Genomic DNA, 27182 nt, shown 5'->3' with positions numbered 1-27182 from the left:
TTTTAAATTATAAAAATAAAATTAAATATAATTTTAAAATAAAATAACTATGAACACTGTTTTCAACAATTGAATTTTAACATTGTTCGAAAAGATGTGAAGCAGACAAATAGCAGTAAAAAATGTCAGTATGTATCATTATTTATTTTAAGTGAAAATTTAAAAAAAAAATCCCTTCCTCTCTCTCTTTTAAAACGTTTGTCACGCCACACCCGCTTTAGTTTTTATGTTTCACTCTTTCCTCTTCTAGCTGTTCCGCATTTTATATTTATGTTTTCAAATTTGCTTCGTGCTGTTTTTCTATCCTTGATTCATCGACTTATAGTTATTTGTCATTTATATTTGTTCTACATCTACTCAATCTTTTGCTGTTTAGATTTGCTCGTCATTTATACCTGGAGAGGAGCAACATATCTTCGCCGCCAGCTTCTTTTTCACCACTGCTCTTCTTCTTCTTCTTTTTCCAGCGTCGTTTTGGAGCTTTTGGAAGGAGGAAAAAGTGACATGTTTCAACGCACCCAACTCATGGGGTTGAACGGATTACTGTGAGTTTTTTTCGAGTCATTCGAGTTAATTCGGGTTGAGCTTCGTTTGATCTATGCAACAAACTAGACCGAACATGTAGCCGATTTATCCGGTCGTCGATCAACTGGTCTGGTCTGATTTTTCAAATCATGGATCATTTCATGGCCCACCATCAAAATTTTTCATTTAAGAAGCCTAGCTTAGTATTAAAAAGTCCAATTTTTGGATTGTGATTTTTCATCTATACAATGAGCATTCCTGCAAATTATTCAATAAATTTTTTGACAAAAACATGGCTCATTTTTTACAAGGTATTGTTAATCTTTGTCTCAGTCTAAGCCACTCGACGACAACCTACCCAACTCCCAAAAAAAAAAAAAAAAAACTTAATGTCAACACATCTGCTATGTAATAATGAGATTGGAAAATGAAAATAATTTTTTTAAAATATATAAATAATAATTTAATTTTTTAAAATGTTATTTGAAATCTCTAATGACCTTTTTGTCATAAACAAATTTATATAAATTATTAAATTATTTTTATTAAAAATAAATGATTCATAAGTTTTATTTAAATATTTATATTTTTTTATATTTATAAAAAAATAACATTAAATAAAAAATTTAATATGTAAAGTTGCGATTTATTGTTGCATTGTTACAAATATAAAAAAAAATTAAATATTTAAATAAAATTTATAAATTATTTATTTTCAATAAAAATAATTTAATAATTTATATAAATTTATTAATGATAGAAAAATTTTTAAGAACTTCAAGAGAAATTATAACATTTTTATAATGTCTATTATCCATGTTCATGATAGATTTAACAAAGTTTTACATTGACTGTTGATGGTCTAACACAACCCTCCTCCTTTAGTCGGACTTGGGACCGGCTATAAACAAGAGAAATTATAACATTTTAAGAGATTAAATTATTATTTATATATTTTAAAAAAAATTTTATTATCATTTCTACTAACGAGATGCAGGGATGTTTTATTCTTCTTCCTTAGAATCGCTTTTCTATAAAATATCTTATCTCTTAAAGAGCGTCTTATAATTCACATTTTTCAACAGTTTATCACCTCCACTGACACAATTAAGTCGGCCCCTCTTGGTTGAAGAGCAAACAAAGCAACAAACCAAGGCCATATGTGAGAAAAAAGATGTTCATATATTTATATTTTGCGAAGTGGCTAATATTTAAAACTACGAGATCTTTTTAGAAGTTGACTAATACTCCTTCAATCTTTTATATAAATCACTTTTTAAAATAATTTTATAATTTCAAATTTAAATCTCTTTACAAGAGTTTTTGTAGCATTAATTATAACATGTTCTAATTAGAAGAAGCCCTTATATTGAATTTTACCTCAAACGGGGGTTGTTTTTAAGATGAGAATACCACTGCTCAATTAAAAACTGCCCTGGCCATCTCCGAAGGCCCAAATTCTAATCTTTTTGGGCCGTTGAGTCTTGTATTGAACTTCAATTAGAACGTCTTTTCACTGCGTTTTCTATGAAGTATTATATGGATGGATTTGCCCTCAATTTCCACCACCATCAATTAGGACAAAATTCCGAGACGTGTTCAGTGTTCCTATGTTTAGCTTGTGAAGAGTATCCTACCTTAGAATATGACTTGCATGCATTCCCTTTGGTCTTTGCCATTTTGTAACAGATAAAAAATTACTTTTTCCAGGAATCCGAACCCTAAACGTTGGGTCCAAAGGTGTTAGCAATGCTACTCTAGCTAGCCATTACATTTAGCATTTACCGAGAATGCTGCAGCTGTTTTTTTCCCTTCAATATTTATTTTCCTCCCCACAATTTGTCAATTTCAACAGCCATCAATGGGGACAAAACTCCCATGCATATTCTCGAAACGTAATGCAAATTTAATGGGATTTTTGCAGTAAAGACAGTTTTTCTCTCACCATTGCCATTGCCACCAAACGGGACAAAATTCTGATACGCGTTCATTGGGACACTGGTAACGGTACATATATGACAAGAATGGGATCGCGAGAGGGGAAAAAGGAACAAAAAAGAGAACATATTAAGTCTTAACGGATAGATGGGTTGGGCACATCAGCTATTGCATTAAACCTGTGGATGGCGAAGCAGAAACCACAACAAGCGAATTATTCGTCCACAAACTAGTTAAGGGTAGGCTTACTATTCGTAGCTCTTCAAGCTTGAGGCTTTTCCCACTTGAGTGGCTTCACAACTTCCCAAGTGAAGTCTGGTTCTTCCCTTCCAAAGTGTCCATAAGCAGCTGTCTTGAGAAACCTATGGCCACCCCTCTTGAGGTCCAAGTTAATGGTGATCATCCCTGGCCTAAAGTCAAAATTCTCCTTCACGAGTTGAAGAATCTCCCTCTCAGGAATCTTTCCAGTTCCATATGTATCAATAAAAACTGATAATGGCTCAGGCACACCAATAGCATAAGAAACTTGCACAAGGCACCTACGGGCAAGCCCATTTGCCACAACACTCTTTGCTGCCTGCCTGGCCACATAAGCGCCACTTCTGTCAACCTTCGTGGGGTCCTTCCCAGAGAAAGCCCCACCACCATGGGCACCCCAACCACCATAAGTATCAATGATAATCTTTCTTCCAGTGAGACCAGCATCCCCATGAGGTCCTCCAATGACAAAGCGGCCAGAAGGATTAAGATGGAAGATAGTCTTATCATCTAGATACTTCTCAGGGACTACAGGCTTGATAACATGCTCCTTGAGATCAGCAGCAATTTGTTCGTTGTTGACAGTCTCATCGTGCTGGGTGGAAATGAGGACAGTGTGAACGCGAACGGGAACCATGGCACCATTGTCATTGTAGTACTCAACAGTTACTTGTGTCTTACCATCTGGTCTCAGCCAAGCGCACGTACCATTCTTCCTAGCCTCGGTAAGGCGTGCTCCGAGCTTGGTTGCTAGGACGTGGCTCAGTGGCATGTATTCAGGAGTTTCATCGGTGGCATACCCAAACATGTGACCCTGGTCACCAGCACCAACCTCCTCTGGGCGCTTGGTAAAGTGGCCATGAACGCCCTGGGCAATATCAGGGCTCTGCTGCTCAATGTTCACCAAAACCTTGCATTTGTCGGCGTCAAGACCAACCTCATCAGAGACAAATCCAATGTTGCGGCATGTGTCCCGAACAATCTTCTCATAGTCTACGTTGGCCTTGGTTGTAATCTCTCCAAAGACCATGACCATGTTAGTTTTGGTGCAAGTTTCACAGGCAACCTTGCTGTCGGGGTCCTGTTCAAGGCAGGCATCAAGCACTGCATCAGAGACTTGGTCGCACAACTTGTCAGGGTGACCCTCATTGACAGATTCAGAAGTGAACAGAAAGGTCTCCATTACTCAAGCTATACAAACAAAAGCAAACAAAATATTAGATTGGAACTAAAAAGCCCAGAAAACTTGAATACCAAAAGCAGAAAAATACACGGGCTGCTTTGGAAAAACTGAAAAAGCAAAGCAGCTCATGCGAGTATAGAAGATAAATGAAACCTGAGATAAATGCAGAAATAATTCCATATATGACAATTGAAGCAACAAAACGGTATTGCTAAAAATAGTTTATCCTTTCTTTTTAGAAGTTCTTCTCCCGACCAACGCAAAAAAAGAAAAAGGTAAAGATCCCTCGCGCACGCACTTTTAGAATAGATTCTGCAACTTCTGTTAAACATCAAACTAGGAAATACTCTGGGAATTAAATCGTATCCTTCGTTGCGAATGAACAAGCTAACGAGTTACATTTCTGATTTCTAGTAGGTAGACTGATAAAGGAATGAAATGAAAAAAAAATTCCAGAAAAGACAGTTCGCTCCCTAGACTTAGTGCAGGGCAGCGGGAGAAACGTAGATCACAATGAAATTATGAACATCAACAGAAACGATACTGCTGCCGCTAAAGTTCGGTAAACAATAAATGTAAATCCATCAGAATATCAGACCTGACAACGGTAGAATACAACAAAACCGAGAAGGAAAACCAAAAACCGAATCGGTGGAAAAAACGGTTTGAAAGGATTTTTTCAGGAAGAGAATCATATTAGATCAATCACAAAAAAGCCCTAATCAAGCGTCGAAGAAATCCAAAGCACGATGGCCATCAGATAATTGGCAAAGGGCACTCCATAATGCAAAAGACAGGAGATATAGCAAGGTGAACTTTAACAAGTATTAGGTCTATCCTAGAAAGAAACACGCAGATCTCTAGCTATGATTGTCTGCAGGGGACAAAAACGATGACCATATACTCCTTTAAAGCCATAAACATCGGTTAACGAGCCCAACAGTTAAAAGAAGACATCGAAAATGGATGCAAGCGAAGGCATGAGGAGGACAATTAAAAAGAGAAATAACCTGGAGCGAGTAGAGCACCAAACAATAGGTCTAGAACGAAGATTCGGTTTGACGCTCGCTCGAACCGGCTCAGAGTGATTACTACGATTGACCGGGGAAGAAGGAAGGACGCAGTATCTCAACCAGAGTCGCGCAATTTATACTAGCCCATGGCGCTAATGACCGGGTACCGGAACGAGCGGTGGTAGATTCTTTTTAAAAAAGCAAGAGGTGCATAGCCGTTGGATTGGAAGGCCATAGGAAAGGGAGAGATTTGTCGAGGTTGGTGAGGTGAGTGATGTTAATTACGACCTGAGATCGCCGGTTGTCCACCAACCCTCGCCTCGCACTGTAATTAGTTGGTGAGGGGAGAGACGTCAGTCATCACGCCCAAATCACAATCTACAGTTGCAAGAGAATTTTTAAACAAAAATTAAATTCAGCAGAATTAGCTAGATTAGGTTTTGAGGGAATGCATGTTGTAACATGTGAAAAAATTTAATCTGCTAAATAAATGAGATTAATTATGCAAATTAATGTAATTGTAGAGAACTAACAAACGTTTTGAGTTTTGATTTTAGCTTTAGTATTGAGTTTGAAGCAAAGTTAGATCACTTGAATGTCAAAAAGTGAAAAAAAAAAATGAGAAATGGCTTTTGCCACATGTCACGGTCCGTGCATGGCATGCTGCGCACGAGCTAATAGAAGGCGAGAGTACCCTCTTTATACCACATGCTATGATGCATGTCATAGACAGGCTTATCCCTTATTAGTTGCCTTTGTGAGCCATGGCGGACATTTCTCATGTTGTGACATATGACACAAAGAACCCTTCTTCAGTTCTTTCACATATTTTAATACTCGAATGATCCGACTTCACTTAAACTCGCACTTGGAATTGAAATCATAATCAAACGCACTTTTTAAACTCATCTGATCACATATCTCATTTTATTTACTTAATTACTCTTTTTAAATTAGCTTAACCTTAATTAATTTGTTTAGAGTGTTACATCATCGCCACAAGTGTGGTTGGAATATCAAGGCCAGTATAATCTATGGATATTTTGTTATGACACGTAAATTAATTAAGATACATGACTTGGGTTATTTATCATGATTATTGTTTGATTTAAAAAAAATTTCATTGTTTGATACTCTCTTTGTTAAAAAATAAAAAATACTTTTAACTTAATCTCATCTCTCAATAAAATAATTACTTATTTTTAAATTAATTATATTTTTTTATATTTATTTCTATAAATGTCATAAAATAAATATAAAATAATTTATTTAATAAGAACATTTTTAAAAACAAAGATAATAAAAATATCTTATATTTTTTAATATTTAATTTTTTAAAAAATATTTTATATTTTTAAATGACGGGATTAAGATATTTTTTATTTGATTGGCAAGTCACTTTTTAAACAGTGGAATCATCACACATTGGTTTAAAACGCGGTATGAAGGTTGGTGGCTGGCCGGCCATGGCAACTTGGCAATGCCTAAAAGTGTGTCAAACCAGCTGAAATCGCAGTCATCTCACCGCAGATCCAGTGCTTTTTATTAAAAAAAAAAAGATAAAAGCTCCAAATAATATTCATACTGTCAGTATTCATTTTTTTTTTTTTAAATTTTGGGCCAACATTCTATCAGTATTCATTATATCTACACCACTGGCATCCCTGTGTTAACGTCTTCCTGGGTGGGTACCTCGCTTATTACCCATGCATCATGCAGGGTAGAAACAACAAATATTCAATTTTTTTATATAAATATCCAGACTTGTCGTAAGGTTTATACTTTAGATTGATTGACAGATTAACATACAATAGTCAAACAATTTTTTATATTGACATATATGTCAGCATTCGACGGGCCAACAGCTAATGTAATAGTGATATGGAGACAGAAGAAATTCTTACAAGGACAGTATAGCACGTGGGCTGCCAAATAAGTAGAGGCAGTTGTCAATGCTTTGCCAGTTTGCCCTTTGGAGACGAGATTATTGTGCTTCAGATTTATTTTTGTTTATTATTCTTAATAAGAAAGGGGAAAAAGGAGAGCATCAAGAAATTAAAATCTGAAAAAGAAGAAAAAGAAAAAGGAAGATAATTTGGGTATATCTCACGCCGGAGCCGATGCGTCGTTGTCAGTGAATTCCAAAAAGATAGGGAAGCAGACAAGTACCGGGCCCACGCGGTTGAGGGGATCCGGTACGGTTTTTCTTGCCCAGTACTTCAGCCATCCAGATGAGGGTGCAAAAATATTTTGATAACCCAGATACATTATATTTTTTACGACCAGTTCAAAAAATATATAATATTTAAATAATATTAAATATAAATTAATTTTAATATTAATGATAGTAAAAAATAAATATATATTATGTTATAAAAATAAAATTAATTTAAAAAATATTATGTAAGATTTTATTTAAATTACCTCAAATATTTTAATTAAATAAATTATAAATAATGTCAAGTATTTCTCTCTTCTTTCTGATTTTCCCTCCCCACACCCCAAAGAAAAACCCATCGCAATTATATTTATTAGTTTCATAAAAATCAAATCGAACATTTTAAAATATTTAAAATAAAATTTTATTGACATCATTCACCAAGTGTATTTGAAAATATAAAATAATATTTTTTTAAAATTATATAAATATGCGTGTACTTAATAGAGGGGAGGGGAGATATTTAATGTTATTTTTTTCGATTTAGGAAGGGAGGGGAGGTTACTTAATAATAAGTTGACCATTATATTCCTATCAATTTTAAATTAATTTTTAATAAAAATAGTTATATTAAAATTTATTTATCACAATTTTAAAAATTTCAAACCTTTCGCCTTAGAATTTCATTAAAACTTGGTAATGTATATCCGTGAGATATGCAGTTTTTTTTTAAAAAAAAAAAAAGAGGGAGGTGCAAAATTGAAGGGTAATGCTCTTGACTTGCAACCCAGGCTTTTGTGCACCAAAAAAAAAAAGGCTTTAAAAACCATCTCCATCTGTTCAGTGCAGTGCTCCAAGATTGATTTTCTTTTTTTCTTTTTTTCTAAGAAATATATTTGATGAATGAGCATCAAGAAATCCAAAAAAAAAACCAAAAAAAGAGCAATAAAAAAACACAACACACTGACATAAAACCATATAGCAGGGAAGGTCAATATTCTTATAAAAAAAAAGCTGAAGAATTACATTTAAATAAAAAAATAATGTTGACAAGTGTAATTTAGTCATGGTAAATAACATGCAGCCCTCATCTCCAAAAACCCTCGAATTGGAGGGTAAGGCCCCTCATCTTATTTACTCAAACCAAGTAAACAACTCTTGTTCTTCCCTCTCTAATTTTTATGTTTTTGATTGTAGTGGTTTTGGAATTCATGTTTGGAGTGTTGCGCCCCTTAAGGCTTTTGTCAAACATATCATAGAAGTAGATTCTTAATGTAAGTAATAGATCAAACGATTGCATGGGTTTTTAAGGTCATTTCCCACAATTTTCTTAAAAGGTTAAAGATGGACAAGAAATTTAAGCTTATGTGACTTGATTGTGTTACTTGGTAAGCAGCTAAAGCTAGTACTTTAGTACTCGAAGGGGGAAGCTAAGTAAAATAGCATAAGAAGCCTAAGTTGTAGCAACAAAGAGAATTGCATAAGGTGAACTTGATAAAGCTAGATCAATTATTTGAGTATTGTGTTGGACAAATTGATTTGCAAAGTGTCAAGAAAGACACCCTTAGTTACACGCTCATTGCCTGCTAATTAGGAAAAGATAATGGCTTGCTCTTTCAAATTTGAATCTTGGTATTAGAAGAAGCAAATAACTATCAATGCTACCAAGCATCGCAAGGACACCTCATCATGGGAGAGTGGAGGGAGTAAGTGCTTCATTTTATGTGGAGAGTGTGGAAAGTGAGAGAGATTGGGTTGCCAAGCCTCTAAAACACAGCATTCCACTTAGTTCTTGTGGGGCTTATTAGCTATTAGGCTTGCATTCTTATCAATTTGGATTGGACTTTGACAATTGCTCCTTTTAATCTCAATACATCAATTTTTGTTAAAATAATACCAGATACCAAATAGGGGGAGGGGATAATTCCTCTCCCTTCCCCTACCTTTCAAAACCTTCAAACCAAACACACTTTAATGGGATACACATTTTTAAACATACTAGTAGGATAATAGGATTGTGTGTGGCTTGATGAGGTGATGTGTTATGATGCTAGTGTGTTTCATGTCAATAGAGGCCTTCATGAATTATATAATTATATGATACACGTTTACCTACACAATCATTCAGAATCAGAATTCCATTTACTTGATTCTTTAGACACTTCAACCAATGAATTTAAAATTATAGCATGAGAGGGAAATAATAAAATATTATCCACCTTAAATTTAAATATCAACCCATGGAACCTCCCTCGTAAAAATACATCACCTTTATATGTCTACGGTGCATTCAATGGAAGAGCTCTAATTCACATGTAGTTGTTATTAGTAATTACTGTGGCATGTATTTCTTGTGTAAAGATGAGAAATAAATATATTTATTAATAAAAGTTAAAAAGGAAAAAGGAAAAGTGAGGGGTGGGGCCTAGGACTGCCCACCGAGCAATTTTTGTGTTGGGTTGTGGTAAATCTTTATTAACAATTTCTGTCTCATTGCTAGCTAGAAGAGGTACAATACAATGTAGAGTAATAACAGATCAAAGCCCTACTTGTTAAGTGTTTCCATATTACAGGTGTCACCTGTGAGTAGTGACAACTAACGACGCGCTAACGTGGCTTGCCATGACCATTTCGAGAAACTAAAACTAACATGACAAATTATCAATAAGCCACTTGCCATTCAGTTGTTTGGGTAGAACAATATGGAAGATTAAATTCACAAATGAATCACCAATTAGAATATAAATGATGTGCTATTTTGAATGTAAACAACAACTCTCTGTTTTTTTAAATAAAGAAAGAAGAGTTAAAAACCAACTTTATCCTTAAACTATTTTTCCATTAACATCTAATATTATTCTAATATGAGATGGTATAAAACTAATAAATTATGAATTAATTAAATCACAATGCCTAGCAATTATTATTTATTTTCCATTGACAAATATTTATTTAATATTGTGTGCTCATATGAATCTAACACATTATATTTATTTCTTTGTCAACCCACATCTCTCTGTACCCTCTTCCCTACCTATGGCATGGCATTTTTGTCTCCTTTTTCACTTTCATTCTCTCACTCCCTCCCTCCCTCCTCACCACCCGTATCTTCTTCTTCTTCGTCCTTCTTCCTTGCTACCCTCCATTTCTGCAGCTCATAGAGCACCTCACAAGTCACAAGATTACCTCAAGCTTCCTCTTCTCCACAAGAACACTCTTACCCCCCAGTTTAACTTCTCTCCTTTGACACCTACCGTCTTTCTATTCTGTTCTCCACCTTCCGGGAGTCCCTTGACTGTATTATTGTATGTTTTTGTTGATTTCATTTCTAAGATACAACTTCCATATCTTTACGACCCTGTTTTGCTGGAGGATTCACGAAGACAAATAATTTTATGTAATGAAGTGGGATGTGCTTTGCTTTTGAGATATAAGTCCTTTACAACTTTCAAAAGATATTGAGTTGTGGATCTAATAGAGTTTGCTTATGGGAGTTGTGAGGCAAAGCTATCAAGCTAGTTTTAATGTCTCTATTCAGTCACCCAATATGTGTCTTATATAAGCTCAATGTCATCAAGCAAGCTACATGTATTTATTAATCTATGAAAGATAAGCAAACTTATTTGCTTCCTACTTTATAATAGTTAGACTGAGTGTTGGCATCAACAGGTAAAATAATAGTCTGAGTAGTGCCTAATGACATTGTCTTTAAGAGCTATTATATCATATTAGGTTGATTACATGGCATCTCCCCAAGATTAAACAATCTTTTTCTATAACAAGCAGGGACACAAAACAACAAAAAAATCACATAATAAACTCAGACAATAACATAACAAAGTAGTATGATAGAAGAGAATAGAAAGGCCGAGAGCATAAAGGCTCTTCCATGACAAGCACTATCTTTTATAAGCATATCTCGTGATGTTAAACAATAAAACCACCTTAATTATAATTTAAAAATGGTTTCAAATTATAATGCTGTTTAAATTATATGTCACAAAATAATAACTAGACTTAAATAATAATTAATATTCTTAATTTATAATAATTCCTTTTGAACCTACCTCATAAATTTTTTTAGGAGCGACCCCACTCAATGTTCATATAAGTGATTTCATCAAGGGCATTTAAAATGAATACATTATCCATAAAGATTATGAAAATCATTAAAAGTTTTTACTCAGCCTCCGATCAATGAATTCTAGTGCTTTCTTAAGCTATATGAAAGGACAAAAATTTAATGATAGTAGAACTAACAAATGACTCATTCTTATCCATTGAACCTTCTTAATAGAAATTCTAATTATAAATGTTGGATTGTTATCACTGTTAATTTCAAATTAGCTCAAATCCCATTCCCCTTGAAATTTTAATAATTAATTTCTTCCTCAGGGGCTAGTTAATGATTTCGCTAGATTTATATACAATCTCACACAATTGATTGAGATAACTTCATTTTTTAGCATGCTTAATCGTATCTCAAATGATGTTCACTTGTGTTAATGTTCTCTATACAATAACTATTGCCATTTGGTGATTACACAAAACATCAACATAGTATGCCATTTTTATTCTCAATATAATATTTATCAAGAAATTTCTCAACTACTCAACCTCATTACTAGCCAACTTTAGAATAATATACTCTGGATCACATAATATTTTATTGGGTTGCCAATGGATTTTTCTATATCAGAATATAAAATTTAGCTACTTCATTGTATCATTTTAACATAATAGAAATCCATTATTCATGATACCAATATTTATGGTATCCCTTAAATAATTGTTTGTCTCATCTTTCAATGAGACTATACTTGATGTGCTCAATCTCCACACAGTATATGTTATGACTAATATTGATTAATGTAACAATCTCTCAAAAATTTGTGCATGCACACAGATTAAGCAATAAAATCATCACATTTAGATTCTTTTTTTAATAACATGTTTGTATCATGAAAATTTTCATCGATATTAAATGTCAGATTTACACCAAAATAATTGTTAAGAAGATTTTTCACAACTTAGCCTCTAACTTCAGAGTAATAAACTCTCTGTGGTCTTATTATTATATTTGTTTTCATCACCACTAAGGGTGTTTAATCACTAGAGACTCTTCTCAAATTAACATCAATATATTTTACACATTGAGGATCTATTATTCATAAATTCATAATTTAAAAAATATTCTATTTATCTCATATAAATCATAATACATAAATAAATCATTGTTCACAATCACAATAATGAATGTTCATGCTAAGTTAATTAAATAAGTCATGCTCTTATTTTAAAATATATTTATCTACACTAAATAAATGATTAAATTTTATATCACCATCATAATGCTTGTTCAAGACATAAAATTTCAAACTTGGCCCTCATCCAAATAATAGCCTCCTTTTAATTAATTTATCTCTCTAAATCACACCACAAAAACATCTTGGCATTCATAAAATAAGGCTAACAATTTGACACAACACACTTTTTGTGGTAAATCAAAACAATTTTTGCTAAACATCCCCACACTTTTAAATATTTCAATTATAAGAAAAATATTTCATGCCTTAAATAATTTTAATTAAATTATAGTTTCTCATAATTTTTAATAAATTCACCAAATAAAATACTCAAATTTAATGCCATATAATTTTCTTTAGGACAACAAAATCAACATAAATTTCATTGAAACAATTACAATTTTGACACTTAAAGTCATATGATATAATTTATTTTCACACTCATAAAGTCACGTGACCATCATTGTGAATCAAATCTTATGTCTCAATACTGCCAAAATTATAAAGCCCACAATAAATATATTTATAGTTATAAAGATGCATATTTTACTACACTTTAATTAAAATCATAATGTATATCATCGTAACATAGTATGACAGCAACACGAGCAAATGAAATGGAATAATAAAACTGAACATCAATATACACATATACAAGAAATATGGATATTAAATTAAGAGAAAATATAATTGAGTCCATATACTTTATTTGAGTTTTACTTCTGGTTCCTACATTTTTTTGTGTATTCCAAGTCCCTACACTTTTATTTGTGGTGTTTTAAAATACTAACAAATAAAAATATAATGACCTAAAACATTAAAAAAAATGTAAGAACCTATAACAAAATTTGAGTAAAGTATAAAAACTTAAAGTTATGTTTTTCTTTAAATTAAATTTCACAGAATTTTAATTTCAACAAGCACATAATCGACTTGCGCCTTACAATTCATAATCTTGCTCCTTAATTACAATTCAGAATCATAGTTTAACAATACTATGAACACAATCAAACATGAGAAATACTATAAAAATTTATTAAATAATATATCCCATCACCTCCACCATTAATCGAAAAAATTATTAGTATGCACTACGCAATCCAACTAATATATATGCTATATCAACTGCATATGATAATATTACTATGACTCAACATGCAACCAAACCAATTCTCCAGTTCCAAAATGAATGAATGCACAGGGGAACCTCTTCCAACCTTGATGCGGAAACAAAAATTATAATCCGCTAATGGCATTCTTAATTTATTAGTTTAATTATCATCCAAATATTAATCCTATCAAAGCCTACAGCGTTACTAATTCATGATTAATATTCAAACTCCTTAAACAGTAACACATTTTTTTCACATTATGTTCCACCCTTAATATTTATAAAATTGAAAGCTGATTATGTCTCATCATAATGATCTATAATATATGATAATTTACATTCATGCACACGTTATCAAAATATCAATGCACGCATTATTCTTGCCACTGAAGCTGTGAAAAGAACGCACCTGTTCTAAAAAACAGCCTTAATCATTTTAGAAATAATAAAAAACATTCACTAATTTTCCAGCGGGTGACCATTTTAGCATTGCATACCCAGATGATGGAAGTCATCCTTCTTGCTTGGGGGCTTATATAAGTTTTTTTAGTGGAGACTATCGGTGTGATTCAAAGAGGCAACGACCCTTATAAGGACCTCATCGTCCTTAATTAACAAGTCTGAGCGATCTTCATGTTTGTGGAGCACTTTTGGGTCAAGTTTACTAAGGAACGTGAATGCTTCCCTTGCACTATAGCTATCACTTTTCTTAAGTTGCAAATATTATTAGCATGCGATATTTATATCCATCATTGCCTATTTTAGCAAATGATTATGCACTCACATGTGCCCCAATTTCCAATTATGCTCATAAACATCATCAAAAGTCAATGCCTCATTGTACACCTCCATAGGATCTAAACTCACTAAGTTTAGTACAATTAAAGAAAACCAACATGATAGAAATAGCTCTTAAGGTTGCTGGTATTAACAGGTAAAATTATAGTTTGAGTTGTGCTCAAGATATTAAATTTAAAAGGTATCTCGCCACATCGAATTGATCATGCAATAGCTCTCTAAAATTAAATGAACTCTCTCTGTAAAAAGTAGGGACACAGAATAACAAAAATTCATAAAGTAAATTCAAGTAGCAACATAGTGAAGCAGTGTGATAGAAGAGAAGAGAAAGGTTGAGAACACAAAGGCTCTTCTATAACATATGGCAAGCATTACTTTTTATAGGTAGATTTCATCATAACGAGCAATAAAATCACTCTAATCACAATAAAAAAAATGGTTGTAATGTATGTTATAAAATAATAAATAGACTTAAATACTCTCTTTAATTTTTATTATAAGACACTTTCAACTATTTTACACATCTTAAAAAATTTAATTTTCTTAACATCATAAAAAAGTAAGATGTATTTTTATTTTTATCTTCAACTTTAAATAATAATATAATTATATTAAATGTAATTACGTTAATTAAAAAGTCATAAAATTACAAAAAATAATTTAATTATTATAAAATATTTATATTTTGAATTTAAAATTATTTTTAAAAAGAATCTTATAAGTAAGATTCAAGAAAGTAATAATTAATATTATTAATTTATAATAATTTTTTTTAAAATACTTATGAATATTTTATAATATCTGAGCAGCTAAGAAGCAGCGCAACCAGAAGCACTGCCAACAACAATGGCATTGGAATTTGGGTTTGCGTTCGTCGTGCGCAGGGAAGGTTGTGGAAGGTGAGCTGGACCAATCCGATCAAAGACGCCTTGATGATCAGCTGGACCATCAGTACGAGGGACGATTGTTCCTGGGATAGGCGCTCATGATCTCGACGAAGCGGTTACAGCAGAGAGTGGCGTCGGAGATCGGCCAGTGCAATGGGGGACACAATTATGGCCTTCTGCCTGGAGCAGATAACATCATCGGACAGCTCGATGATTTCTTTGACGAGATTATTGAAGGAAGGAATAAACGTTTGGACTTGTGTAGCCAAAGGTGAAGAGTGAACGATCAGCGAAAAAAAAGTTGAATAGGTGTAGAGGAATCGGTAGGGCTTGCCGTATCTTCCATCGGAGACATGACTCTAGCCCTCTTCGTGGACTCGAGAGAGATGGAGGGGGGAATCACGTGGCATGTGAGTTTTTTTCTAGTCTAATCATCGGTCAACAAACATATGTTTGTTTAAAATAAAAAGGAAGTGCTCGATGGTGCTAGATGCTATATTTTTTTATTATTTATGATTTATTTTGTATCACTTTACAGTTTAGGATATTCAACGCTTCTCAAAAAATAATTGAAGGGTAAGGATAATATTTAACCCAAGAAAGAAAGAACCTTTGAATTTGATACTGGGTAAATGATGCAATGGCAGGCCGAGTTAAACACCCAAGAACTACTTAATCTATGTTTGGATTGCTATTAAAAGGGCTTTTGGGGGCCTAACCTAGATTGGGAAGCAAAAGGCCCATTGACTAGTTTCAAATCTTGTTTGGATAACAAAATTCTCGAGAGAGCTTTTGCTCAAAGTTCTTTCACTCCCTTGTCAAATCAAATCGAGCAATAAGTACAATTTATAGGATTAAAGAGAAGCAAAATGCATGAACATCTGATTCAATGATGATTGAATCCCCTGTTGTCAAGCATTTTACAGGTGTCTTTTGCTCTCAAGTCTCTGTTGCATGGGAGGATAGTGCTAACTTTGTTTCAAGTCTAAACTTATTGAAGTTGAATCAGAACCATATAAATTTCTTGATGGAAGAGTTTTCAATGGATGAAATCAAAAGAGCAGCTTTTGGGTTGCAAAGTGCACCTGCTTTTGATGGTTTCCATGCTAAATTCTTTCAACATTTCTGGGATATTGTAGGGGTTGATGTCTGTAATATGATCTATACTTTTAGAGAAAGAGGTTTCCTATTTAAAGGCTTGAATAAGACTCTCATTCACTTGATTCCAACGTGTGATGTGCCACAGACATTCAAAGACTTCAGGCCTATTAGTCTTTATAGTGTGGTTTACAAAATTGTTTCTAAGGTCCTTGCTAATAGGAGTGCATTCTTGACAATTATATCTCTTCCTATCAAAGTGCTTTATTAAAGGAAGATTGATTTCTACTAATATTTTGGTGGCATTCTTGACAATTATATACACTCAACAAAGAAGCAAAAGCGATGCTGGAAGCTTTTAAAATTGATTGTTCTAAGGCTTTTGATAAGGTTTCCTAAAACTTCCTTCATCAGATATTAGCAAAGATGAACTTTCCGCCAATCTGGATTTCAATAATTATGCAATGTGTGCCTATTGTTTCTTACCAACTACTTTTAAATGGGAATCTTTTGAAGCAGTTTATACTTTGTAGGGGAGTTAGAAAGGGAGATCCTCTATCTCCTTACCTCTTCATCTTATGTGCAAATGCCCTTTCACATTACATAGCAAGGATGGAAGAACAAGGCAAGTGGAAATGTATTAAACTTTGTAAAAATGCTCACCTGGTTTCACATTTGAGTTATGCGCATGACACCTTTCTATTCTTCTAGGAAAATGATTTTTTATGTCAAAATGTCAAAAAAAGCTATTGATGACTTCTGCTATTTCTCGGGTCAAGAGGTTAATTTTGGAAAATCTGAAATAATCCTTAGTCTAAACACTTTTGATGATAACAAACTTTCTTGGCCAAAATTCTGGATGTCAGATACTCAAATAGGCTTGGAAACTATCTGGGTGTTTATATTGATGACTTCAAAGACAAAAAGAATATATTTTCTGATATTTTAAGCATGCTCAATAAAAAGCTTTATGGATGGAAAGCTTCTTTGTTGTCTCAAGCTGTGAGATTGACCTTGATTAAGTCTATGATTTCTTCTTCATGTATCTATCAATTATCTTGTTTCCTTTTGCCTAAAGTCCTGGCTTCTAAGCTTGGTTCTTTATGTGCCGATTTTTTTAGGGCTCTTCTAGCTCGGGTGGTAAAAGTATGCATCTTCTATCATGGAAGAAATTATGCTACAGCATTAAGGAAGGAGGTATTGAATTTTGGCCTTTTCATGAAATGAATAAAGCTTTACTTGCAAAACAGGCATGGAGGATGATTGAAGCTGATGATAATTCCTTAATTGGAAGAACTCTTAAAATCAAATACTAGAGGCCAATCCTGGAAGGCAACAACAAAGCAAAGGTTGGTTACTCTTGGATTTTGAAGGATGTGCTTAAAGTATCATCTCTAGTTGCAGACAACCTGAAATGGCAGGTTGGTAATGAAAGTTTTATTCCAATTGACTATGTGAAGTGGTTTCCTTTGAAAGTTAATGTTGGCAATGGTGATTTGACTGTTGCTGGGCTTATAGACAAAAATAATGCTGTTTGGAATGAGTAGCTAGTCTCCTCTCTTTGCAATTGCAATGTGAGTTATGATATTTTAGGAACATCCTTTTCCTTCTTCAATCATCAAAAGGACGCACTTGTCTAGACGAAATCTTTTGATGGTGTTTATTCGGTTAAAAAAGGGTTTTCTTTGCTAATGGATGAATAATCTCCAAGATCTACTCTCGTTCATGGAGTAGATTGGAAAAATTACTGGAAGATTGAATTACCTTTCAAACTTTACTATTCTCATGAAAGATAGTTAATGAAGCTATTCCGATCTCTTAATGTTTTAAAGAAGCATCATTTACAAGTTTTTGAGCGCTACGTGATGTGTGGTAATTTAGAGGAATCTATGAATTATTTATTTCTCCATTGTGATTTTTCCAGAGTTGTGTTGTTTTCCATGAATATTTCTATAAGATGAGGAGAGATTTCTGATATTAAATCTTTTCTAGTGTGGTGGATTAAGAAATCCATTTCTAATTAGCAGTGGATGACATTACTAAAGGAGGTTCTTTTTGTTGTTCAAATCCTATGGGAATGCCAAAATAGGAGAAAAATCAATGCAGAGGAAGTCTCATCAAAGGAAGTTAGAGCCAGAATCAATTGGCATTTTGCTACCATTAATTTGGCGATATCTAATCATTTGGTAAAGTATGTGCCTCAAGAATCATTGCCATGGAATTTCCAGTATCTCTTCATTGATGTTAATGGAAGCCATGGAAGAAGCAGACACCAACTCAGGGCAAGTAAAGTACTAATTTTCACATAATTCTCTTACATCAATGGAAGAAGAAATAAAGCTTCCCAAGGTGATTGTCAAAAACAATTTGCTTTAAAAGAAATGAGATCAGCTCTCAAATGGATTATTGATGTTGATGGTTTTGGTCCTCGATTTACTGACGTTACTATAGTTATCAACAGGAAATTATTTAGGAACATTATCGGCATAGCACCCAAAGATTTTATAACACAGATTTTATGGGGTGATTTTCAAGTTCTTAACTTTTTTTAGTACTGGATAGAATTATTGCCTGAGTCTTGGAGAGGATTATTGAATTTTATTTCTTCTTCTTCTTTTGGTTGTAATAGTATTTTTTTTCCTGTTTGAACTATTTGTATTTGTTACTTAATTAAAAAAAAAAAAGCCACGTTAAAATGAAAGCTGAAAATTTTGGCTGTTAAGGTTGGATTAATGGCATGGCAGTGTTTTTGGGCATTTTTCACTCCTTGCCCTTCTCTCTCTCACATAGTATCGGAATGACCGCTCGAAACTCCCTTTTCTCTCTTCTAGTGCTTGTCATCCTCATTATGGAGACGACACGGATACATCTAAAGAGGTTGAGATTTAAGCCTGTGGGAAGAGAAGGGTTTTGTGATTGACAAAAAGAACAAATAAAGAAAAATCATAACTTGTCTTTTTTTAATTTTAGTAGTTTTATTTACCAAAAAATTATATATATATATATATATATATATCATATTTAGTTTAAATTTATATAACTTATACACATGCTATAAAATTCATGTCTTCTTTAATCATTATATATCTAAACTTATTTTTGAATTATATTTTTAATCTATTTTAAAAAAGTGATTTTAAGTTAAATATTTTTTTTAAAAAAATCAAATTAGCCACAAAAATATATACAACAAACTCATCTATTTTTTTCATTATACATCTCAATTAATTTTTAAATTAAATTATTCAAACATGTTACTGACATAATATCCAACCATAAATAACATTACAATCATAAACTTTTTTTCTTACCTAATTTTAGTTTGCCAAACTCAATTGATTTTTTTAATTTTAATTTGCTAAACTCAATTGGTTTCTAACCTCAGTTGCAAATTTTTTTTTAACGGAAAGGCACAGTCACTGTCGCTTCAAGTTCAGCCACATATTGATTTGAATGACTCCCGAAATGAGCAACAGAACCTGTAGAGAACAGATTGCTCTTGGAAAAGCAACGCATATCGGATACACAAAGCATAAACACATTATCAAAATATAAACTCAAACCATGCGAAAATTAATCCACCATCCAGGCAATGACACTATGCATTCAACATAACGGAAATTCACGACTTTGCCAAACAAAAAATCAACACAATTTTGGACACAATTTTCCAAGCCAAAAGTGGGGGTTTTTTTTTTTTTTTTTTAAATTTCAACTACTGTTTCTTTGCCAGCTAGCTCTAACTTACATGAAATCCTTCACTTTCCCAAGCCAAAGGAAGTTAGGAAAAGAGTTTATGACCACCCCCATTCCGCCAGACACCTCGTACAGGCAGCCCTCCTGCATCGCTCTTACTACCTTCCAAGGCCTCTGTTGATCCAGGATCTGAGTTGGTATTTGAACTCTTGAGATCCAACAATGCTTCCACAGAACCATCACCAAGGCGCACTCTGTGGAACCTAGAAGTTTTCTTGCGTTGCTTGCTCCCACTAGCCCCTTCATCTTTAGGCTGGTTAGGAAAACCACCACGCGATGTTTCACTCTGCTCAGAATGCTTCGGGATACTACCAGAATTAGTACCAATCAGTTGTTCATCAGCCAAAATTTTCGACTTACCTTTGGCACTACGGTAATCACCCTTTGATAGTACCTGTTCATTCTCTTCCGAAGGCTCGTGATTCAACTGTAATTGACGTACAGTGCTTATAAAGCTATCTCCTAAATTCTCTTTGAAGTTCCTCTCTTCAAGATCTATGGATTTTCCTTTAACCTTACCTTTACCTTTACCTTTCTTGGAGACCTTGCCATCTTTGTGATGGATACTACTGCCACCCCAATCATTTTCTCGCAAAGCAATTCTTTGCAAACTAGCATTGTGAGAATCAACTAATTCTTTCTGCTTCTGTGGATCAGGACACAGCCTAGCTAACTCAAGTACAAGATGAGACAATCCAAACTGCTGCACGTGATCCAAATATGTGCCTGTATCAATTATTCCTTGGCGATATTGAGCAGAGATGTCTTTAAAAAGGGTGTATCTATCTTGATCAAAATCAAGAGCACAACGGATCTTTGCAACCAAGGACTTGTTAGCAGAATGAACATCCTCCACATTCGTCAAAGACTGCCTACTCTGAGGCAATTTGTTTATTTTTGTAGATGATACTGGAGGGAAATCAGAAAATGAGGGTTCCAAAGGACCACTTGCAATGAGATTTGGAGCAGATGCAGAATGAAATATTCTAACATTGTCACGCATTTCCCTTGATGTGCCAGGAGACAGATGTCCATGAGCAGTTCTCTGCACAGCCTGGACAGAACTAGCATAGGTTGAAGGTGCAGGTCCATGATTGATGACAGTCTTTGGCTGACTGGAATTGCCTGACACTCCAGGAGCAACATTTGTTGGCTTTTTAGATTGCTTAGGATTACTTGATGGTTGCACGGATCCACGACCTGCCACTGGCCAGCCATTAGCAGAATCAAAAGTAGATACATTTCTGCTGCCATGCCGACGCAAATGTGCTGCCATAGTGTTACTAGATGAACTTTCAGGCTCATTTTGGGGCTTTGGTTGGCCATTGATTGATGTCAAGGGAAGTGGAGGGAAGGAGGAATCTTCCAATGGTGAACTCCTTGAATTTTGCCCCAAGGCTTGGAGGTATCTTGAAGATGACTCAGAACTTGATGTAGCTAAGGATTCAGATGATTGGAAGGCTGGCTCATTATCAAAGTTCCCATAACCAAGAGCATCTTGTCCACTGCTTGATGTAGCTGGATCATGACTTGTGTACTCTACACTAGCTGTGTCAAAACTGGCTTGAATGGTCATAGAAAGTTCACTTTCAGAAAGATCACGACGAAATGTCCGGCCTCTTCCACGCCGTTGATCTTGTTGATTACTGTGTCTGTATCGGAAACTAGTTGGAATCTTCAGGGAAAAGAATAAAAGCCAATGTAAGAGAATAAGAAGCGAACAAAATCTAATTATTTGATATTGAGTCACTGAACATGCCTGAAGTGCAGCATTGCGTTTTGACCTTGACATTCGCCCTCCATGTTCAATAGCATTATGCCTCTAATCAATTGGCAGACAAGGAAAATATCATTAAGAATGAATGAAATGGTAACCACACAACAAAAACACAAGTCATATAAAACTGCAATGTAATATATAAAGTTCAAACAATAAGCAGAGAGATGCAAAAGCATGTAGAGTAAACTAGAATGAGCTAGGACCATAGTTTGTAAACTAGACTGATGGCCAATTCACATGGAAAACCAGTAAATTGGCCTGAGGTCCAGTCTGGATAGTCCTGTGAACTGATTTGTGTAGGAACCAATCAATAGCGGTAAAAAAAAAAAGAATTGAACCAGGTGGGTTTAGCAAGAAATCAGCAAACCAGCAAACTGATAGGTCCCAACCCACTACTGCCGCCAACATGCACGCATGAAGATATAGGGGAATGGCAAATAATGGCAGAATTTTTTTTCCCTTTTGGCGGGGGAGGGGGGGCTATTGATCCAGAAGAAAACACAAGTTCATATGCAAAAAAGATAGAAAAGTAAAGGAACAAAAGAAGGGAGCAATGTTGAAGGCTAGAGGGAGGAGTTAGTAAGATGAGAGTGGGAAAGAGAATAGCTAGGAAGGTTGAAGGAAGAGAGAAGAAAAGTTCCAGTCAGGTCTTGGTGGAGAGAGCCGACCTCAAAAGTTAGGCAAACTTGTTCTCCGTTCAGTATTTGGAAGGTATTGTGTTGTGTTTGTGTTTGTCTGTTGTAACAGATTTTTAATACTCTTGTTCTCCATCTTTGTTAGCATTCCGTACTGTTGCTTATATCTTCGCTCTCAGCATCGTTTGTATCATCTGTGTTTGTAGTTTAGTGTCCGCAGCTTTAGTGCCGCGATACTACTTGTATCACTAGGTGACATATGAATTAGAAAGCTATACTTGTACGTAAGTAATATATTTCAGTTCCTTTCAGATTCTTGTGCGAATACGTTTTTTATAAGCTCATTTTTTGAACTGTTACGGAAACAATTAAGGTCTTAGCAGATCCTGAACGAACCCATGCTCATATCCCTCCTAATTCCAAAGTCCACCTGCAGACTCAAACAAGGGGCTGCTTCATGTGAGCCAACACCTTTAGCATAAGACATTTAACCATTGTATCCACAAATTTTTATAAACAAACCTGCAAAATTTTGCTTGAAAAGGATAACCTCACCTCCAGTGCAAAGTTGGTGACACTGACACTGACTCCACTATCCACTTATCAAGTATCAGTGGTTTGGAAAGTTTAAAATATATTCATATATGTCTGTTCTTTTTGTTGTTTACCATTGTAAATTTTTAATATATAAAACAAAAATCCCGTATTTAACTATCACTAGTTTGATCATGACTGAACCAATGAATCATAAAACCTTTCAACAGTTTAATAATCTGTCCAGTTTTAAAAGCATTGGTGATGACCATGCATGTACAACAAACACATGCCAAATACATAATTAAAACCAAAAAATATGGAGGAAAAAAATATCCACAGAATCACCTTCATCTCTGCTTCAGATTGAAATACAATGAACTTCTTAGCAAGGCAACCTTCGTCTTCACATAAGAAGTGCTCTTGACGGAAGTGGGTCTGTTTACACAAATACTCAAGAGCTCAAATGAGGGTAAAAAATATTTATCCATTTACTCTGCGATTAAGAGGAAAAGCAACAGTTATATATCTTGCCTCTAAGTCATCATAATTCTTATAATATTCATAGTGTCCTGGATGTTGCCTGCATTAAAAAGTATACATTTCAGGATTACATCTATAACATTAAACCTAGCATATTAGCACATTATCAAACAAAATAGATGGTTAGCTCAAATGTTACCTTTGGCATATATGACAAGTAAAATGTTCTGTTGACATATGAGTGTATAGTTCATTGTCCCCATAAAATGGGGATCGGCAGAATTCACACATAGGATGCCCCATAAAACCACCTCTCTCACTCTCACTTCCATCCACCTCAGAATCACCTGTGTTTATATGCTGATTTAACTGTGCTCTAGTATATAGCTTTTGTTCACAAATGAATACCTGTATCACAGAAATTATGGTAAAAATAAAAAAAAAATCTTAAGTGTCAATATTTAAGGGGGAACAAAGATTTAGTAACTAACATCCAAAATTCCAACAAGATGCAAAACATGCGAGTGTTACCAACCTTCCTTCCTTCCAAACATAAACTGCACATGAGCAACCTGTGAAATCGGTACAAGTGACCCTTTAGCTGTTCTATATTCCTAAACCTTGCTCGACGCTTTGAGGCATCATGTGCTTGCTCCTCCATCTTGTCACATACACTACATGAAAGCTTGCACATAGCCTTGATCATCTTGTAGTGGTCCGCATCATCAAAAAAAGCATTTGTATCTTCATGGTACCAGTATGAACCCACCTGACCCTCCCTTACATCAGATGGCAGCACTGAGAAGTCATTAATCATCCTTGTAAAATCTCCTAGAGCCTGCAACGATGGCAGCACCAATGCATTTCAATGAAAGTCAACATGCAACAACAGCTGAAATAAACTAAAAATAATCCAAACCAACTTTCTAGCTTTCTATCAAACACATTCAAAACCAAATTTCTTCCAGCATAGATAGATCCTAAACACAAGCATTAATAACCAAATTTCTTCCAGAATATACAGATCCTAAACACAAGCATTAATAAGTAATAAAGGCCTTATGTAATGTAAAGAAAAGAAGAAAATAATGTAAAGCAGAAACAAACAGACACGATCACTATACCGTTCCTTTTACCTCTCCTCTATCAAAAAGATGGATGATGTGGCGTGATAGTTTCTTTGCTTGATTCGCAAGATGTATAGAAGTTGACACAGCTCTATTTAGAAAATGGAATGAAATGAAAAAATGTGAACCGAGAGGAATAAACATGGGTTAAGGGTATACAAAGCCCTAGCATTCTTCACTCAAAGAGGTAATCCACTCTTCGAATGGCAGTTGATTCAGTGTTGTTAAAGGGTAGGTGGCGGCTTCACTAGTGCACCAAAAAGGCAAGCACATTTAGCAAATGGCAACTTTTACGTGGAGAAAGTACTTTAGTGCACCTTAGTCATATGGAGTCTAACTAGGATTCCAAGCCCAAAAACCATATAATGCCATCAAAAAAGCCCATGCAAACTAGGACATTACCATACAAAAAGGCATTATAAATTTAAATTTAAAATATCATTTAAGTTTTTAACATGAGAAGTGCATTTTATATATTGTTAATAACTTAAAATTAACATAACTACTGCATTTATTTAGTTTTTGTTTGTGTCATAATTTTTCAGAATCCACATGAAGGGTTATTTCAAATTACTTTTACCTATTTTCTTGTCTCTATATTGTATTTTTTTATTGCAGTGCTTTGGTTCACATGGGCAAGAGTGTTTCTGTTCTCTTTCTGCCCAAAATTAGAATTTAAAAGTGAAAAGCAAGCTGAAATAGCATGAAGAAGGGGCATCAGCAGTACACCTATCATATGCCAACTTATTGATTGAAAGACATATACTGTTGTATGTAATGTCATCAGGCTCTCAGTTCAAAACAATCTCTCCAAATCTCTAAGACACAGCTTAGAAGCACTGGTCGGATTTCTAGAAATAAATGCCTAGAGGCATCCAAATTCAGCTCAATTTAAGCATTTTTCCAAATTATCCCCGTAACAAGGGAAAGGAAGTGAATGATCAACTATGAAGACATCATTCTAATTCAAAATGCATTTACAGCCACAAAAGGCAAAAAAAATAATGACAAAAGCACAGATCATTATATTTTACCATTCCATAAAACAAATTTCCCACCATCTGTTCATAAACTATCAGAATTACAATAAAATGATGGTCCAGGACTCAAGGCAATTGCATGATAGTGATTATAGTAGTGGAAAACTCATAGTCAAGTGCTGAGGCGGTAAATCATAAAGTTAGCATTTAAAGGCTGAAATGGTAGCAAAGGAGATTATGTTATCATCAATCAACATAATCATTAATAAGGAGAACGCAATTGAACTCTACTGAGGGATGAATGGAGTTAATCTAGAAATTGGAAATTGATGCTATTATTGCTTGGGGCACTGGAACCAGACAATCGGAGATTTGCACTAGACAGTAAAGTGGAATGAAGGTACAGTCAACGAGCAAAATTAGCAAACAATCCTTTTTTCTTTAATCAAACCTATCTCTGTCCAACTTATTCATTTATTTATTAGCTAGCACATTATCCCAGTGACATGCAGAAGATGCGATGGAACTGCTACAAAAGAGATCCAGAATATAAATAAAAAATCAGAAATGCTACAAAAGCAGTGGAAATGTGACAGGAAAAAAATAATGACAATGAGCCCAAAAAGATGAACGGTTTACTGACCCAAAGTAGATAAACAGTGAACTGACTTCTAAATTTAAGCATATCCCTCTTTACGCTTATTAACACAAAAAAGGCTGATCACTCAGCAAGTAAATTCGTCCTATCTAATGTTAACCCACATCAAATTTGAGCTGTATGCTTGCCAACAAAAATATAGGCATCTATATTAGCTAGAAATAATGCCAGACAGGAGCACCGCCATGTATGCAAGATTAACAGATTTCAGAATTACGTTGTTAAGCATCAACGATAACCGATATAATAAATCCAGCCAAAAATGAGGGAAGCTCGGCGCGCATTGGAGGAGTAAATACAATGCCCGATTGACCTACCTTCGTGACAAAAACACGGTCACACTGGGTCTTGCAGATGCAACAACGACGATCGTCGCATATGAAACGGAGACGAGCAACGCAGGTCGAGCAAACGTCCCGGTGCAAACAGGGACCGTACGCAACCCATTCCAAAGGTTCGGCGCAGACCGCACAGCAGTCGTCCATAACTTCTTTAGATACCGAAACCGAGAGAATATAACCCTAATTCGGATGGCCAATCGCAGGAGACGAATCTAGGTTTTAAAAATGGTTGCCCCCAACAATTTGATCACGGTGGCAAGAAAGATTCAAATTCAAATTCAAAGTGATAATAATTCTGCGTCGTAGGAGCGGAGCAATTAGTTTAGGATAAGAAAAGGAAGGGTCAAGGCTGGGAGGATCAGGCAATTTTGTGAAGTAAGAAATAACAACTCATGTGGAAACTGGAAAGCTCTCCGAATCCGTAATTCGCCGCCCAACCACGATCCTCGCCACACCAAACCCCACCAGGCAAGTCTAAAAGCCGACCGCTCGAGCATGACTGGGGACAATTTGAACAATAATAATAATAATAATTAACAATATCCTAGGATTCAAGTCTTAGTTATGAAATTTTTAGCTTATTATCATTGTCATTAACAATTAATGATGTCCT

The 27182-nt window shown here is 34.5% G+C and overlaps 2 protein-coding genes and 1 long non-coding RNA gene across 3 annotated transcripts; 1 reads left to right on the top strand and 2 right to left on the bottom strand.

Annotated features, from left to right (window-relative positions):
- Window positions 1-2491: 2491 nt before the first annotated feature.
- LOC129322652 (S-adenosylmethionine synthase 1) lies at window positions 2492-5060 on the bottom strand. The gene is made up of 2 exons (XM_054968973.1): window positions 4915-5060; window positions 2492-3912 (listed from the first exon to the last, which is right to left on the bottom strand). Exon 2 carries the CDS (start codon window positions 3902-3904, stop codon window positions 2726-2728), a length of 1179 nt encoding a protein of 392 aa, XP_054824948.1. The 5' UTR covers window positions 3905-3912; window positions 4915-5060; the 3' UTR covers window positions 2492-2725.
- A 10057-nt stretch (window positions 5061-15117) lies between these two features.
- On the top strand, window positions 15118-18681 carry LOC129307837 (uncharacterized). The gene is made up of 3 exons (XR_008592490.1): window positions 15118-15587; window positions 17397-17696; window positions 18365-18681. It is a non-coding gene; the product is annotated as an uncharacterized LOC129307837 (long non-coding RNA).
- A 1116-nt stretch (window positions 18682-19797) lies between these two features.
- On the bottom strand, window positions 19798-27056 carry LOC129318416 (uncharacterized). Its single transcript, XM_054963168.1, has 7 exons — window positions 26546-27056; window positions 23999-24301; window positions 23663-23871; window positions 23515-23563; window positions 23329-23418; window positions 21791-21853; window positions 19798-21706 (listed from the first exon to the last, which is right to left on the bottom strand). The coding sequence occupies exons 1-7, from the start codon at window positions 26711-26713 to the stop codon at window positions 20057-20059; spliced, it is 2532 nt and encodes an 843-aa protein (XP_054819143.1). The 5' UTR covers window positions 26714-27056; the 3' UTR covers window positions 19798-20056.
- Window positions 27057-27182: the final 126 nt, after the last annotated feature.

The sequence above is a fragment of the Prosopis cineraria genome, unplaced genomic scaffold (genome assembly GCF_029017545.1).
Source record: "Prosopis cineraria cultivar Desert tree isolate PC_DT_omini unplaced genomic scaffold, ASM2901754v1 PC1, whole genome shotgun sequence".
NCBI classification, from domain to species: Eukaryota; Viridiplantae; Streptophyta; class Magnoliopsida; order Fabales; family Fabaceae; genus Prosopis; species Prosopis cineraria.
Note: the sequence above shows the minus strand (reverse complement) of the source record. Positions and strands in the feature narration are given on the sequence as shown.

Bases quoted from the DNA above. Each gene is read 5' to 3' on its own strand.
- LOC129322652 (XM_054968973.1), bottom strand. From the start codon at position 3,904: ATGGAGACCTTTCTGTTCACTTCTGAATCTGTCAATGAGGGTCACCCT.
- LOC129318416 (XM_054963168.1), bottom strand. From the start codon at position 26,713: ATGGACGACTGCTGTGCGGTCTGCGCCGAACCTTTGGAATGGGTTGCG. The intron at 23,419-23,514 runs GCAAGATATATA...TTGTGTAAACAG, and splicing joins AGAATTATGATGACTTAGAG to ACCCACTTCCGTCAAGAGCA. The intron at 21,707-21,790 runs GCATGTTCAGTG...TTTTCCCTGAAG, and splicing joins AACGCAATGCTGCACTTCAG to ATTCCAACTAGTTTCCGATA.